Source organism: Lithobates pipiens, unplaced genomic scaffold (assembly GCF_037356315.1).
Source record: "Lithobates pipiens isolate NorthernLeopardFrog02 unplaced genomic scaffold, aLitPip1_a1.2 Scaffold_18, whole genome shotgun sequence".
NCBI lineage: Eukaryota > Metazoa > Chordata > Amphibia > Anura > Ranidae > Lithobates > Lithobates pipiens.
Window position 1 is genome coordinate 622199392 of NW_027507758.1, and position 16454 is coordinate 622215845.

At 45.2% G+C, this 16454-nt stretch overlaps 1 protein-coding gene across 1 annotated transcript in view; it reads right to left on the reverse strand.

The window, feature by feature from the left end:
- Positions 1-16454, reverse strand: part of LOC143986857 (uncharacterized) — a 154388-nt gene that overhangs the window by 122379 nt on the left and 15555 nt on the right. The window contains exons 10-11 of the mRNA XM_077485264.1: positions 10154-10735; positions 9781-9858 (exon numbers count right to left, since the gene is read on the reverse strand). Of these exons, the coding sequence (XP_077341390.1) occupies positions 9781-9858; positions 10154-10735 (660 nt within the window). The remainder of the gene's footprint in view (positions 1-9780; positions 9859-10153; positions 10736-16454) is intronic.

The following is a 16454-nucleotide window of genomic DNA, read 5'->3' on the forward strand; positions in this document are numbered from 1 at the left end:
TCGACAATCAGCAGACTAAAGCCTCATACACACAATAGGACTTTGTACAAACTTTCCCTTGGATTTTTGTACAAAGGGTGTCGGACCTGAACTTGTATTGCATACACACAGCAGGACTTTTTCAGCCAACTTTCACCAAACCACGTGGTTTTTCTGCTCTTTACCGCCACCTTTGGTCAACTTCTGTATTGTTGTCTGATCTTTTGCATTGGTTCTGAGCATGCCTGTTTGTACTTTGTACAAAAGTCCTATGGTTTTCTGTACACACGATCAGACTTTGCTCCATCGGACTTTTGTTGCCAGAAAGTTTGTCCGTTTGCACAGTCAACAAAAGTCCGATGAAAACCAAAAAAGTTTGTCCGATGGAGCGTACACACAGTCGGATGTTGCTCCAAAACAGCTAATTTGCATGTTTGTTGTCAAAAAGTCTGATCGTGTGTATGGGCCTTAACCACCTCGCGCCCGCCCTATAGCCGAATGACGGCCATAGAGCAGGCGCGTTCGTCCGGGTGGCCGTCCCTGGACATCCTAATGTTTACTTCCGCAAAGCGCGCCCGTGTTCTGAGTTCGCCGTGTCTCCCGGGGACAGGCAAACACAGATAGCTGTAAACGGCCAATCACAGCGGCCGTTTACAGCGTGATCGGCGTGTCCAATGGGAGATGATCTCATATGTAAACATATGAGATCATCTCTCAGTGCCGCTCTCCCTCCTCACACAGACAGTGTGAGAGGGGAGAGATGAACGGCTGCAGCGGCAGCTGTTCTGCCTCGAGTTAAAAAAAAAAAGAAAAGTAAAAAAAAAAAAAAAGTGCCACCCTCCCCCAGCAGTGCCATCTGCCCCAGTGCCATCCACCCCAGTGACATCCACCCCAGTGCTACCTGCCCCCAGTGCCATCCACCCAAGTGCTACCTGCCCCCAGTGCCATCCACCCCAGTGCTACCTGCCCCCCAGTGCCACCTGCCCCCCAGTGCCACCTGCCCCCAGTGCCACCTGTTGTCAGTGCCATTTGTCCCCAGTGCCATCTGTCATCAGTGCCACGTATAAGTGCCATCTGTCATCAGTGCCACGTGTCATCAGTGCCACATAGTGCCATCTGTCATCAGTGCCACGTATTAGTGCCATCTGTCATCAGTGCCACGTATCAGTGCCATTTGTCATCAGTGCCACCTGTCAGTGTCACGTGCCATCTGTTGTCAGTGTCACGTGTCATCAATGCCACTTATCAGTGCCATCTGTCATCAGTGTCACGCGTCATCGGTGCCATGTATTAGTGCCATCTGTCATCGGTGGCACGTATTAGTGCCACGTATGAGTGCCATCTGTCATCAGTGCCACGTATTAGTGCCACGTGTCATCAGTGCCACATATTAGTGCCATCTGTCATCAGTGCCACGTATAAGTGTCATCATTGCCACGTATCAGTGCCATCTGTCATCAGTGTCACGTGTCATTGTCCTGGTGCTTCAAAAGTGTAATAAATAGTCAACAAGTTAGATGTGTAATTTATGTTCCTAGAACACATGATGGCGCTACCTGCATGTTGGGCCTCTCTATGTGGCCAGGCTGTGAAAAAGTGCCACACATGTGGTATTGTAATACTCAGGAGGAGTAGCAGAATTTTTTGGGGGGTGTCATTTGTGGTATACACATGCCACGTGAGAGAAATAACCTATTACAATGACAATTTTGTGGAGAAAAAAAATGAAAAATCTTAATTTTGCAAAGAATTGTGGGAAAAAAATGACAACATCAAAAAGCTCACCATGCCTCTTACTAAATACCTTGGAATGTCTACTTTCCAAAAAGGGGTCATTTGGGGGGTATTTGTACTTTCCTGACTTGTTCGGGTCACAAGAAGCGAGATAGGCCACCAGTACATCAGATGTGATCAATTTTGTGCGATTCGCACCACAGCTTGTAGACTCTCTAACTTTCACAAAGACCAAATAATATCCACTAATTTGGGTTATTTTTACCAAAGATATGTAGCAGTATAAATTGTGGCCAAAATTTATGAAGAAAAATTAATAATTTGCATAATTCTGTCACAGAAACAAAGAAATATGCTTTTTTTTTCAAAATTTTCGGTCTTTTTTCATTTATAGCGCAAAAAATAAAACCCCCAGAGGTGATCAAATACCACCAAAAGAAAGCTCTATTTGTGGGAAAAAAAGGACAAAAAATTCATTTGGGTACAGTGTTGCATGACTGAGTAATTGTCATTCAAATTGTGAGAGCACCGAAAGCTGAAAATTGGTCTGGGCAGGAAGGGTGTTTAAGTGCCCAGTAAGCAAGTGGTTAAGATACTCCAAATACCTGGTGTTAGCGCTTCAATCATTCCGGCGCCATGATTGTTATGGTGTCAGGATGATTGAAGCGCATTATTTCTATTATTACATTGTAATATGAAATGAAATCATTCAACTCACCATAATGCAGAATCAGTGGGAGCCATGAGCGTGTCACTAGCCACGTTGCCTGCCACCAGATGCCATCAGGTTCCCCCAGCAGAGTCCCTCCTTACATCAGGTGCCCCATTAGAGGTACCTTCCTCACATCTGTGTCCATCAGCGGAGCCCCTCCTTACATCTGGTGTCCCCATCGGTCCTCCTAACATCTGGTTCCCCTCTGACATCCAGACTCTGACTGACCCCTCTAACATCCAGACTCTGACTGGCCCCTCTGACATTCAGACTCTGACTGGCCCCTCTGACATCCAGACTCTGACTGGTGCCCCCGACATCCAGACTCACTGGCGCCCCCGACATCCAGACTCACTGGCGCCCCCGACATCCAGACTCACTGGCCCCCGACATACACAGATTGGCCCCCGACATACACAGACTTGCCCCCGACATACACAGACTGGCCCCGACATCCAGACTGGCCCCCGACATACACAGACTGGCCCCCGACATACACAGACTGGCCTCCGACATCCAGACTGGTCCTCAACATCCAGACTGGCCCCAGACATCCAGACTGGCCCCCGACATACACAGACTGGCTCCCGACATCCAGACTGGCCCCCGACATCCAGACTGGCCCCGAGATGCGTCACGCTGTTGTTGCCGTGTGGAGACTTTGAACTGCGGCGCTGCCCACTGCACTTCGCACACACTGGCAGCGGGGGTGGGCAGCGCTGCAGCATCTCTATTGAAGACCAGCTTCTGGTCTTCATTAAAATGGCGGCCAGAGGAGACATTGTCTCTGCCGGCCGCGGACCTCTAGCGGCCGGCGGCGAAAAACGGGGAATTTGAATTTCCCGGGACAAAATTAATTCGGGACAAATGTCCTAATCCCGGGAAATTCGGGACCGTTGGCAACTATGCACTGTATTAGAAACTGCACACCGCCAATTGCATTGTATATATAGGCTACACTGAATGCAGAGTGTGTGTGTGTGTGTGTGTGTGTGTGTGTGTGTGTGTGTGTGTGTGTGTATATGTGTATATATATATATATATATATATATATATATATATATATACACATACATACACACATACATACATACAGTATCTCACAAAGGTGAGTACACCCATCACATTTTTGTAAATATTTTATTATATCTTTTCATGTGACAACACTGAAGAAATTACACTTTGCTAGAATGTAAAGTAGTGAGTGTACAACTTGTATAACAGTGTAAATGTGCTGTCCTCTCAAAATAGCTCAACACAGTCATTAATGTCTAAATCCCACTGGCAACAAAAGTGAGTACACAATTTCCAAAATGGGCCAAATTAGCTATTTTCCTTCCCAGGTGTCTTGTGACCCAGTGTTGCAAGGTCTCAGGTGTGAATGGGCAGCAGGTGTGTTACATTTGGTGTTATCGCTCTCACTCTCTTATACTAGTCACTGGAATTTCAACATGGCACCTCATGCAAAGAACTCTTTGAGCATCCGAAAAAAAGAATGGTTGCTCTACATAAAGATGGCCTAGGCCAGTGATGGTGAACCTTGGCACCCCAGATGTTTTGGAACTACATTTCCCATGAAGCTCGACTACCCTGCAGAGTGCATGAGCATCATGGGAAATGTAGTTGAGTGCATATGCTCAGAATCAAATCCTGAGGTTGTCTTTGGGAAACAGACATATGAGTGCTGTCAGCATTGCTGCAGAGTAGGGATGAGCTTCGTGTTCGAGTCGAACCCATGTTAGACTCGAACATTGGCTGTTCGACCGTTTGGTAAATTCCAAACATTATGGGCCGTTCGCGCCAAATCCGAGTGGCGCATCCCGGCCCATAATTCACTGCGGCATCGCATTGCAGGCTGAAGATTGGCCAAGCATGCACTATGACCCGCATGCTTTGGCCAATCACAGCATGGAAAAAATGGAGAGCCATAATTGGCCAAAGCCAGGGTGGCTTTGGCCAATTATGGCTCGCTCAGGGGTTTAGTACATGTCCCACGCTATATAAGGCCGCCTGTGCGGCGGCCTTGTGTAGTGTGTTACGTCGCTGGAGAGATAGACGGAGAGAGTGTCTTTGAATTTCATTGCTGTTGCAATTACAGTCGGTGTATTGTGCCACCTGCACAGTGTACACCTAAAGCTACCCCAATTGCTGGTGTTCTGCTGGTCCTATACCACAGGTAGCTGAAGCAATTACAGTCGGTGTATTGTGCCATCTGCACAATGTACGCCTAAATCTACCCCAATTGCTGGTGTTCTGCTGATCCTATCCACAGGCAGCTGTAGTAATTACAGTCGGTGTACTGTGTCATCTGCACAGTGTGCACTTAAATCTACCCCAATTGCTGGTGTTCTGCTGATCCTATACCACAGGCAGGCAGCTGCAGTAAATACAGTCGGTGTATTGTGTCATCTGCACAGTGTACACCTAACGCTACCCCAATTGCTGGTGTTCTGCTGATCCTATCCACAGGCAGCTGTAGCAATTACAGTTGGTGTACTGTGTCATCTGCACAGTGTGCACTTAAAGCTACCCCAATTGCTGGTGCTCTTCTGATCCTATACCACAGGCAGGCAGCTGCAGTAATTACAGCCGGTGTATTGTGTCATCGGCACAGTGTGCACTTAATTCTACCCCAATTGCTGGTGTTCTTCTGATCTTATACCACAGGCAGGCAGCTGCAGTAATTACAGTCAGTGTATTGTGTCATCAGCACAGTGTACACCTAAAGCTACCCAAATTGCTGGTGTTCTTCTGATCCTAAATTACAGGCAGGCAGCTGCGGTAATTACAGTCGGTGTATTGTGCCATCTGCACAGTGTGCACCTAAAGCTACCCCAATTGCTGGTGTTCTGCTGATCCTATACCACAGGCAGGCAGCTGCAGTAATTACAGTCAGTGTATTGTGTCATCAGCACAGTGTACACCTAAAGCTACCCAAATTGCTGGTGTTCTTCTGATCCTAAATCACAGGCAGGCAGCTGCGGTAATTACAGTCGGTGTATTGTGCCATCTGCACAGTGTACGCCTAAAGCTACCCCAATTGCTGGTGTTCTCATAGTAATAATACTACAGGCAGGCAGTTGATTCTGCTAGCTGCAGTATAATCAGTATATATACGTCCCATCTTTGTGCAGCTACATCTCAGGCCATTAGTTTGTCTGGAAGGCCAACAAGAAGAGGCAGACAGTCACGAGCCAATAAAAGAGGGCAAGCAGGCTCTGTGTCTAGAGGCAACAGTGCTGGTTGTGGACACGGTGCATCCTCATCAGCACGTGGCCATGGGACATGCTTGTCCTTATTTTAGGCAGCTGGACCTGTTGAGCCGCAACATGCCGAAGAATTGGTAGAGTGGATGACCAAGCCCTCCTCATCCTCTCTCACCCAGGCTCAGGGTACTGGCAAAGCAGCTGCCAACGCGGCCTCTTCCCTCGTCTCAATAACATCAGTCACTCCTTCCCTAGTCCCACCATGTCCTCCTGAGGAATCCCCCGAACTGTTTGAGCAGTGTTGGGTACATGCTCCATGAGGATGCCCAGCGTTTTGAAGGCTCTGATGATGATACCCAGCTAGAGGAAGGCAGTACCGTGAACCCAGAGAGAGGGGATGCCCAAGAAGGACAGCAATCTGGCAGTCATGTTCCTCCAGCTGCAGCACACTGCCAGGTTTGCTCCAGTGATGAGGAGGGAGGGGATTATGAGGTCACTGACTCCACGTGGGTGCCTGATAGGAGAGAGGAGGAGGAGGCACATCTCCAACGAGGCAGGATGCCCTCCAGGGGTCAACTTAAGGGCAGCGCACCGACTGCATCACACCGCAGCGCTCCGCATGTGGAGAGCGCTGCCTCTGCGTGTTATTCCAAAAGTTCTTTGGTGTGGGCCTTTTTTGAGACGAGTGTATCAGATCGCACCGCTGCTATTTGCAACATATGTCTCAAGCCTATCTTGTGTGGCCAAAACATCAGCCACTTGGGCACCACATGCTTGACCAGACATATGTCGACCTGCCATGCAGTTCATTGGCAAGTGTACCCAAAATACCCACACCAAAGAACAAAGAGGACCTCTCCTTGCTCCTTATCAGCTGGGATCTCCAACCCCACTATACCTTCAGTCCTCTCTGAAACCTGCACTGAGAAGAATGAAGGTGTAGAATTAGGTGTGTCACAGCCAAGTACTTATGGGCAATCTGCTATCGTTACACCAACGTCCAATTGTACCAGGCAAATTTCCCTTCACCAGCTGCTGCACGGTCTAAAGAAGTTCACTCCCAGCCATCCACATGCCCAGCGGTTGAATGCTAGCTTGGCTAAATTGCTAGCACTTCAACTACTGCCTTGTCAGTTGGTAGACTCTGCCCCCTTCCATGAGTTTGTGGAATGTGCGGTTCCTTTTTGGCAGGTTCCCAAACGCCACTTTTTCACACGGAAGGCGATTCCGGCTCTCTACCGGCATGTGGAAGGCAATGTATTGGCTTTGCTGGACAGGGTGGTCTGTTGTAAGGTGCATATTACTGCTGACTCATGGTCCAGCAGACATGGACAGGGATGTTACCTATCTTTCACGGCGCATTGGGTGACTCTTCTGGCAGCTGGGAAGGATGCAGGACAAGGTGCAGTAGTGTTGGAGGTTGTTCTGCCACCACGCCTCCAAAATGCTACTACTGTTGATTCTGACACACCTCTCACCTCTACCCCTCCTCTTCTTCTTCCTCCATGGGCTCTTCCTGTGCTTTGTCCTCGGAACCAGCGGTGCTCCGTAAGGGTGTTTAAGGGGCTAAGCAAGTACACAGGCAAAAAGATGCCATGCCGTGCTTGCGCTGGTGTGCTTGGGGGACAGGAGCCACATTGGGGCAGAGATTCTGTCAGCTCTGCAGGGGCAGGCTGAGAGGTGGTTGACGCCACACCAGCTTAAGCTAGGAATGGTGGTTTGCGACAATGGCACCAACCTCCTCTCCGCCCTCCGACAGGGACAACTGACCCATGTGCCCTATGTGGCTCACGTCCTTAACTTGGTGGTGCAGCGGTTCTTGAGCAGGTACCCGGGCTTACAGGATGTCCTGAGGCAGGCCAGGAAAGTCTGTGTGCATTTCCACTGGTCATATAATGCCAGTGCTCGGTTGGCTGACCTCTAAAAGGAATTTAACCTATCCAAGAACCGCCTAATCTGTGACATGCCCACCAGGTGGAACTCAACGTTGGCCATGCTGCAGCGGCTGCACACGCAGCAGAGGGCCATCAATGAGTACCTGTGCGACTACGGCACCAGGACAGGGTCAGGGGAGCTTGGTTTTTTTCCCCATGCCAGTGGGCCATGATCAGGGATGCATGTACTGTCCTGTCACCATTTGAGGAGGCCACAAGGATGGTGAGCAGTGACAGTGCATGCATCAGTGACACTGTCCCTCTTGTCCACCTGTTGGAGCACACGCTGCATGGGATAGTGGAGAGGGCACTTGAGGCAGAACAGAGGCAGGAAGAGGCCTCTCAAGGCCCCTTTAATCCAGACAGTGTTCCTGCTGGCCCGCTGATCACAGAGGAGGAGGAGGATTGTGTCAGCATGGAGGTGGAGCCTGGCACTCAGCATCAGCAGTAGTCTTTTAGGGATCATTTACAGTCCCAAGAAACCCATGGACTTGTACGTGGCTGGGAGGAGGTGGCTGCAGATCATGTCATCCTAGTGACCCAGAGGACTCCAGACCAAATGCCTCAGCTAACCTACACTGCATGGTTTTGGTCAGTCACAGAAGGAGCGGCGGAGAAGGTGGCCAACTGACTGATACGTTCAGACAATTTTTTAGTCTGCAGCCCCAAGGTATGATCGCTTCCAGCAACCAAGCGTCTGATTTACATGGTGCAGGAATACCTAGGGGCAAGATCAGACTTGGACGCCTTTCCCACCGAAAATCCTCTGGGTTACTGGGTCGAGGATAGATCACTGGCCAGCGCTTGCACAGTATGCAATTGAGCTACTGGCCTGTCCTTCATCCAGCGTTCTTTCGGAACGCACATTCAGTGCTGCCGGAGGCTTTGTAACCGATCACAGGGTGCGCCTGTCCACCGAATCAGTTTTTTTTTTTCTTATAATCCAAATTTTTCCTTTTATTAATTTTTAAAAACAGACAAGACAATTTCACACACAAAATACCAATTCCAACTTCTCATTTACATATACCATGTCTTATCTCCCCAAAGAAAAAAAAAAACACAACACAATACTCCTCCCCTCCCGTCGCCCCCTCCCCTCTCACTCCAAAAAGAAAAGGAGAGAAGACTCCCGATTTGTGAACTTATGGATGTCTTGTATGTGGATTCAATGAGATTTTTAATTTGGTTTGAGGTAAAGTTGCAGTTCAATTCATTTTCCCATTCTCTAATATAGTATAATTTTATGTTTTTATTGGTCCCAAGTATTAATGTGTGCATTTGTGATAGTCAGGGGAGGCCATTTACTATCTTCACACATCTTGATTCAAATATAGTTAACATATTCATGGGCCTTAGCGTAGCTTTAATTTTATTATAAAAACATACCAATTGATGGTACCTCCATTCGGCCATTGGTATTGGTCCTAGATTCTGTACTAGTTCTTCTAATGGCAATAATATTCCATACGGGGAAAATTTGCCCCATGAGGTGTCTCCGTCTTTCCCCAATGCACCCATTGATTCCTCACCTTCTCCCGGCATAAACCAGGGGAACCCTTCCAACTTGACCAAGGGGGATACCCAAGGGGCATATTCTCCTGATTGATTGAGTTTGTCCCAAGTTTTGAATGTGTTTTGAGTTAATAGTGATGTCCATTTTGAGAGTCCTCTATTCAACTTCGGAATCCAAGGTAGTTCTGTCAATTTCCTTCCTGCCATTGTTTGTTCTAATGTTACCCAAATTTTATTAGGTTGATCGTGATGCCAGTTTAAAATGCGAACTAAGGCCATGGCCCTATAGTATGACCTAATATCAGGTAATCCCATACCACCTTCCATCTACCCTTTGCATATAATATTATACGCGAGTCTTGGTCGTTTATTGTTCCATACAAAGGAAACAAAGGCCCTCCTTATATTTAAAAAAAAAAAAACACTGTGGGAGTTGGATCGGCACTGTGTAAAAGGTGTACATTATTTTAGGCAGTATATTAATTTTTATTGCACTCACTCTTCTGAACCAAGTTAGTAACTGTCCTTTCCATCTATTAAATTCCTCTATTACCCCTTCCATTAAAGTTTTATAATTCAGGTCATACAAGAGCTTAGGCTCTGCTGAAATATGTATTCCCAGGTACATCAGAGACTTTTTGTTCCATACAAAAGGGTACGAATTTTGCAAGGTCTTAGTCATGTGACTTGACAGGATTACCGACTTTTCGAAATTAATCTTGAAATTAGATAGTGTTCCAAACTTGGTTACTTCTGCCATTAATGCTGTTAAAGAGGCCTGTGGTGAGGACAAGTAGAACAATAAGTCATCTGCATATACCGATACCTTATGTTCTTGTGTCCCTATAAATGTCCCTCATATGTCTAAATTTCTTCTTATATTACATAAGAAAGGTTCTAATATCATATCAAACAATAATGGGGACAGGGGACACCCCTGTCTCGTTCCATTGTGTATCTGAAAGTATTTTGACAAGGTACCGTTTTACTTTAACTCTGGCTGCATACAGTGCCAGTATCCAATCCCCCACCCTCATTAATTTCAGGACTTCAGTCATAAAACCCCAGCTCACCCTGTCAAATGCCTTCTCGGCGTCCATTGAAATTATTACTTTAGGCGTCTTGTTCAGTCCGTTTTCCATCCATGAAAGAATATTTAAGTCCCTTATGGTGTTATCTCTGGCCTCCTGGCCCTTCATGAAACCTGTTTGATCAGGGTGAACTAGTTTTACAACATGGTCCTGTAACCTCTGCACCAGAATCTTTGCCAGAACTTTGGTGTCCAAGTTTAGCAGGGAAATTGGTCTATTGTTGGAACAATGTTGTGGATCTTTTCCTGCTTTTGGAAGCACTGTTATATAGGCCAATAGGGCTTCAGGAGGTAATGGATTTGATGTGTTAATTGCACTTAAGTATTTACACATTGGTGCACCCAAAATTGACACAAACCTCTTGTAATATAAATTTGTAAAGCCATCTGGCCCTGGGCTCTTCCCCATTGCCAGGTTCGCTATTACACCATTCACCTCTTCGACCGTAATTGGCATATTTATTTCCTCAGTTACTTCCATCGCTAAAGAGGGCATTCCTGAAGATATAATATAGTCCCTAATCTCCATCAGTCGTTGTTCTTCAGTAGCGTTCAATGGACTAAGCTGAACGTTATAAAGAGATTCATAAAATCCATGAAACTCTGCCGCTATGGCTTGGGTTTCCATAATTTTCCTATTTTGTACTATCAAGTTATGAACGTGCCTGGTAGACTTGAGCACAACAGAAAATTTTGTTTAGTTTCGGTTCGTTGTCATTTGTAAAATACATCATTTCGTTCTGTTATATTCGTTATGTTACGTTAATACATTTTCGGATAATTTGTTATTATTCATAGTGTCGAATTCATTTGTTCGTATTCGTTGAAATTCGCTATTTATGTATGTCTAGACATTCGTGATAATGATTCGTAGTTTGGAAAGTCGTTAGTTTATTGAATCTTTTAACACACACAATGACAACGTCTCTTCCCCTCAAATACAATACAACACCCTTCTTACTCAGTTCTCAGGAATGCACTTTGCCAGTAATCCATCCTCCGGCACAAAATGAATTAGCTGATTGGACTATAAAGCCGCGTACACACGGGCAGATTGTATGGCCTACTTAGTCCGTCATACAATCCGACGGACAGTCAGTCATACTTTCGAATGAACGGACTTGACCACACACGGATGCACAAACAGTCCGTCGAAAGCTTGCGCGATGACGTGTACAGCACGTACGACGGGACTAGAAATAGGAAATCCAATACACAGCAATGCAACCTTCTGCCGTGTAAATCCTTTCTGAGCATGCACCATTCTTAGTCCGTCGAACTAGCCTACTCACGAGCGGATTGTCCGCTGAAACCAAAGTATGACGGACAGTATTACGGAAATTCCGAAATACTTAGTACGCCAGACTGCACGCTGGAAAAGTCCGCTGAAGCCCACACACGAGCAGACTGTCCGCTGAAATGTGTTTCGGCGGACTAAGTAGGCCATACAGTCCGCCCGTGTGTACGCGGCCTTAGATTTACTTTGAGCTGACCTTTTGTTTCATTAGATCTTTAAAGAATTACCAAATCATGTCAAATTCATTCGTTATATTTCTTTCGTATTCGTTGTTATTCGTTATTTTTTTATTCGGACATTCGGATGCATCCGAATGTCCGAAAGATGCAAAATTCGGACGAATTTCGATTCGTTACGAAACGAATTGCACAAGCCTAGTGCCTGGAGTCCTGCTGTTTTTTAAGCTGTCTGGCTGGTAGACGTCCACACTTATTACCCCATTCGTAGAACCGATGGGCGTAAAATCTGGACTTATTGTGGATTTTACGGTCCATATATTGCGTCAGTCTTTTTCGCAAGGTTGTTAATCTTTCAGCGTCTACTAAGCCTAAAGATCTTTTATGTTTTATCTCTAAATCATTAATTTCATCCAGCAAATATGTGATTTCTGTTTTTATTTTTTAATCCTAGACCCCAGAGCTATCAAGTCTCCCCTAATCACGGATTTGTGGGCTTCCCACACCGCCTGTTCAGAGGTTTCTCCAGACACATTCAATTCAAAATATGTTTTCATTTTAAGTGTTAGTGCCTCAATTATATGACTATCATCTAACAGGTTCTCATTTAACCACCATGTTAGTTCTAAATAATATTTTGAAACTGGTTACCTGTCCACCGACTCAGTTGATCGTCTGACCTTCGTAAAAATGAATCAGTCTTGGATCACCACCCAAGCACCCGATGCTGATGTAACCGAATAATTTTTTTTGAAATGTCAGATCCCTTCAAGGTTGTCTACGCTGATGCTGAGTGACTATCCTGTTATGTTGAGTGACTATCCTCTTCCTCTTCAATGATCATGCTGATAGCTTGTAAGAATATTTTTGGTTCTGGGCGCTGCCATCAGTGGCTAAGGCCCAATTTTTCAGCCCCTGTTTAACAGGGGCGTGTAATTACAATTTTTGATGCAATACTTTGCAGCAGTTCTCATTCCTGCGCTCCAACCAGAGTATTTGGGAGGGGTTGCAGTGTTGTGGCACTAGCACCACAGTGTGCGCCTGTCCATCGACTGACCTTCATAAAGATGAATCAGTCTTGGATCACCACCAGCTACCAAGCACCCGAAGCTGATGTAACCAAATAATTTTTGGGGAAATGTCACATCCCTTCACGACTGCCTATGCTGAGTGACTGTCCTGTTATGTTGACTAACTATCCTATTCCATGCCTTAGGCCCAATTTTTTAGCCCGTTTAACAGGGGCATGTAATTACAATTTTTGATCCAATATTTTGCAGGAGGGTTCATTGCTGCGCTCAACTACAATATTTGTGAGTAGTTGCAGTGTTGTGGCACCAGCCCAATTTTTCTGCCCCTGTTTAACAGGGACGTGTAATTAAATTTTTTTGATCCAATACTTTGCAACGGGGCTCATTCCTGCTCTCCAACTAGAGTTTCTGTGAGGTGTTGCAGTGTTGTGGCACCAGTGCCTAAGGCCCAGTTTTTGTGCCCCTGTTCAACAGGTGCATGTAATTACAATTCTTGATATAATATTTCACAGCAGGGCCCGTTCCAGCGCCCACCAAGAGTAACTGTGAGGACTTACAGTGTTATGGCACCACCACCACCACCACCAAAGGCCCAATTTTTCTACCACTGTTCAACAATGGCATGTAATTGCAATTCTTGATATAATAGTTCACAGCAGGGCGTTCCAGCGCCCACCAAGAGTCACTTTGAGGGCTTACAGTGTTGTGGCAACACCAACACCTTAGGCTCAAATTTCTGCAGAGCATATAGGGCAGGCCCCTACTTTCAAACATCCAACTTACAAACGTCTCCTACTTGCAAATGGAAGGAGACAACAGGAAGTGAGATGAAATCTACCCCAAGGAAGGGAAATTCTCTCCTGTAAGAGTTGATATGGGAAAAATGTGTCTCCTCTCCACTGATGCTTTATCCCAATCCTTGTTTTACTAATGGGCGGGGGGGGGGGGGGGTACCCATGCCATTTTTCTCAATGATTTTCATCCATATTGCCAGAACCAGACATTACATTAAAACTGCAAGCAGTTTAAATTACTTTTTTTCCGTTAGAAATGTAATTTTGTGCAGGGACTGTTCTAAACACGGGAAACACGTGCCACTTCATAGGCATACTATAGACACCCCCCAAGCACGATATTTAAAGGAATATTTCACTTTTTTTTTACTTTAAGCATCATTAAAATCAGTGCTCCCGAAAAAACGTCCGTTTTTAAAACTTTTTTTTTGCATTGATACATGTCCCCTGGAGCAGGAGCCGAGTCCCCAAACCCTTTTTAGGACAATAACTTGCATATTAGCCTTTAAAATGAGCACTTGATTTTCGAACGTTCGAGTCCCATAGACTTTAACGGGGTTCTAAACTTCGCGCAAATTTTCGGTCCGTTCGAAGGTTCTGGTGCGAACTGAACTGGGGGTGTTCGGCTCATCCCTAATTAGGACACCTGCCTTTACATGCACATGAACTTTAATGGCATTCCAGTCTTAGTCCGTAGGGTTGAATATTGAGTCGGCCCATCCTTTGCAGCTATAACATCTTCAACTCTTCTGGGAAGGCTGTCCACAAGGTTTAGGAGTGTGTCTATGGGAATGTTTGACCATTCTTCCAAAAGCGCATTTGTGAGGTCAGGCACTGATGTTGGATGAAAAGGCCTGGCTTGCAGTCTCCACTCTTTCAATCAAATAATTTTTTATTGAGTTTTCACATTTTAAAAAGAACATATATAACATTTTCAACACATAACCCCACCCAACATCAAAGCAAAAAAATAAATAAATAAAAAAAAAACACAACCTCCTGCACCCTTCCCTATTTGCGCTCATCCATATTTCAATCGTTACTCAACCCCCTCCTTCACATTATTTTACCCATCGGGAAAAAACGCTCGTCTGTATGCTGTTCTGACTGTCCAAAACCGACGCATGCTCTGAAGCAAGTACGAGACAGAAGCTATTGGTTACTAGGTATTGAACTTCCTTTTTCTAGTCCCACCGTACTTGTTGTACATCACCGCGTTCTTGACGATCGGACTTTGGTGTGATCGTGTGTATGCAAGACAGCGGAATTCCGTCTGAAAAACCTTCAGAGTTTATTCCTATGGGAAAACCGGCCGCGGCATTACTACAATTCAACGCGTTCTGAGGACAATAGGTTTGCTGTATTTAGCAGGAGCAATAAACAAACAACCTATTTATACTGACAATAGCAACCTAGTTTCAAACACAGATTTGCACCCAATTTCACCATACGCAATACAATTTCAGAATAGAAAATAGATGAATATATTAGAGCTGTGGAAATTAAAGATGAATTCCTTGATAAATTTTTTTGATCAATCAAAATTCTTTTGATCGGTACTCACTTCTTCGCCGGCTTCCGTGTCTTCAGGGAGTTCCGTCGGAGATCCAGCGACGTCACGGACATCAACGTCACTTGACTCCTCCCCCTTCCCCAAGTGCCTCCGTCTGCTAACGAAGGGGGGGGGGGGTCCAGTGATGCTGAAGTTCTGATTGAACGTAACGCATACGGGGAAGGAGCTATGCATGACGTCACCCGCTGCTGCCCTATGGAACTAACACGATTGTCGGCTTTACATGCTGTGTTTTTACCATCTTTATGTGAGCAGTTTGTGTTTGAACACAAAAATGAAATCTTATACCTAAGCGGTGAGCACTTAGATCTTTTCTTTCTACCCATGACCTGGCGTCCTTGCTGAGATCTAAGGAGACGTGAGAGAAGTTTATGGCCCGTGTTAACCCTTTTGATACCCGCTTGCATGACCACCTGTTTGCACAGGGGTCCATGCCATAAGGTGAGAGTGATTAGTTAGATCAGAGGTGGAGGGATTGTCACGCTACTGTGGGAAAAAAAAATTACTTACATTAGTGCTACAGTTTGAATTAAAAAAATAGTATTTGTGTGAACTGTGAAGTTAAGTCATGGATTGTGGAAACGAACTAGTGTCGGGTGATTGTATATAGTGTATACCACATTTACCACTGACTAATGCAGAGTTGCAATGCAAGGAGATCCGCTAAAAGTAGTTGGATCTGTATGTGCATTATAATTAATTCGAAATTAGTCGATTAATCGATAAAAATAAAAAAAAATCGATTAATCGAACACGAAAATTTTAATCAGTAACAGCCCTGATGACTTCACCCTGCACAACGTAAACAATAACTATAATAAAACACTAGTAATAAAATATAATTAATAAGATTTTGGAAGGAAGAAAAGTTTGTTGTGATGCTTAGTCTCTTTCAACACCTCTTCCAAAGAAAATGTTGGTAGTATGATTGGATAAGAATGTTAGTTCATCTCAGACAGCGAGAGAGGTCACGTGATGTATCAGTGGTCAGCCTGGTGTAATCAAGAAAAAGTATATATTTTTTTTGTTCAGTGTCATCTTCTATCTTTACACCATTTGAGTCCATTATCCATAAATCACACCTCATTCAATATTGACCGTCTTCTGATTGGCCAGGCAAATGTGGGAGGCGATCGGTTGTTTCTTCACCTGTCCACTAGGGGTCATCCCAGTCTTTGGAATGAGAATCAGACTGCCCTGTAAGGATAAGATTTATTTGGAAACTTTCAATGTGTCTCTTGATAGAATTAATATTGGAGGCGATATGATGGCGGCCTTCCCTTATAACATATCTGGTGCATCGTGTTAAAACCCGGCGATTTTCTGGTTATAAGAAAACGTGGTCTATGTGGTTATGCATCATGATCCAAATAAATCTCTTTCCTCCATTATCCCGATAGTATTTAGCCAAAA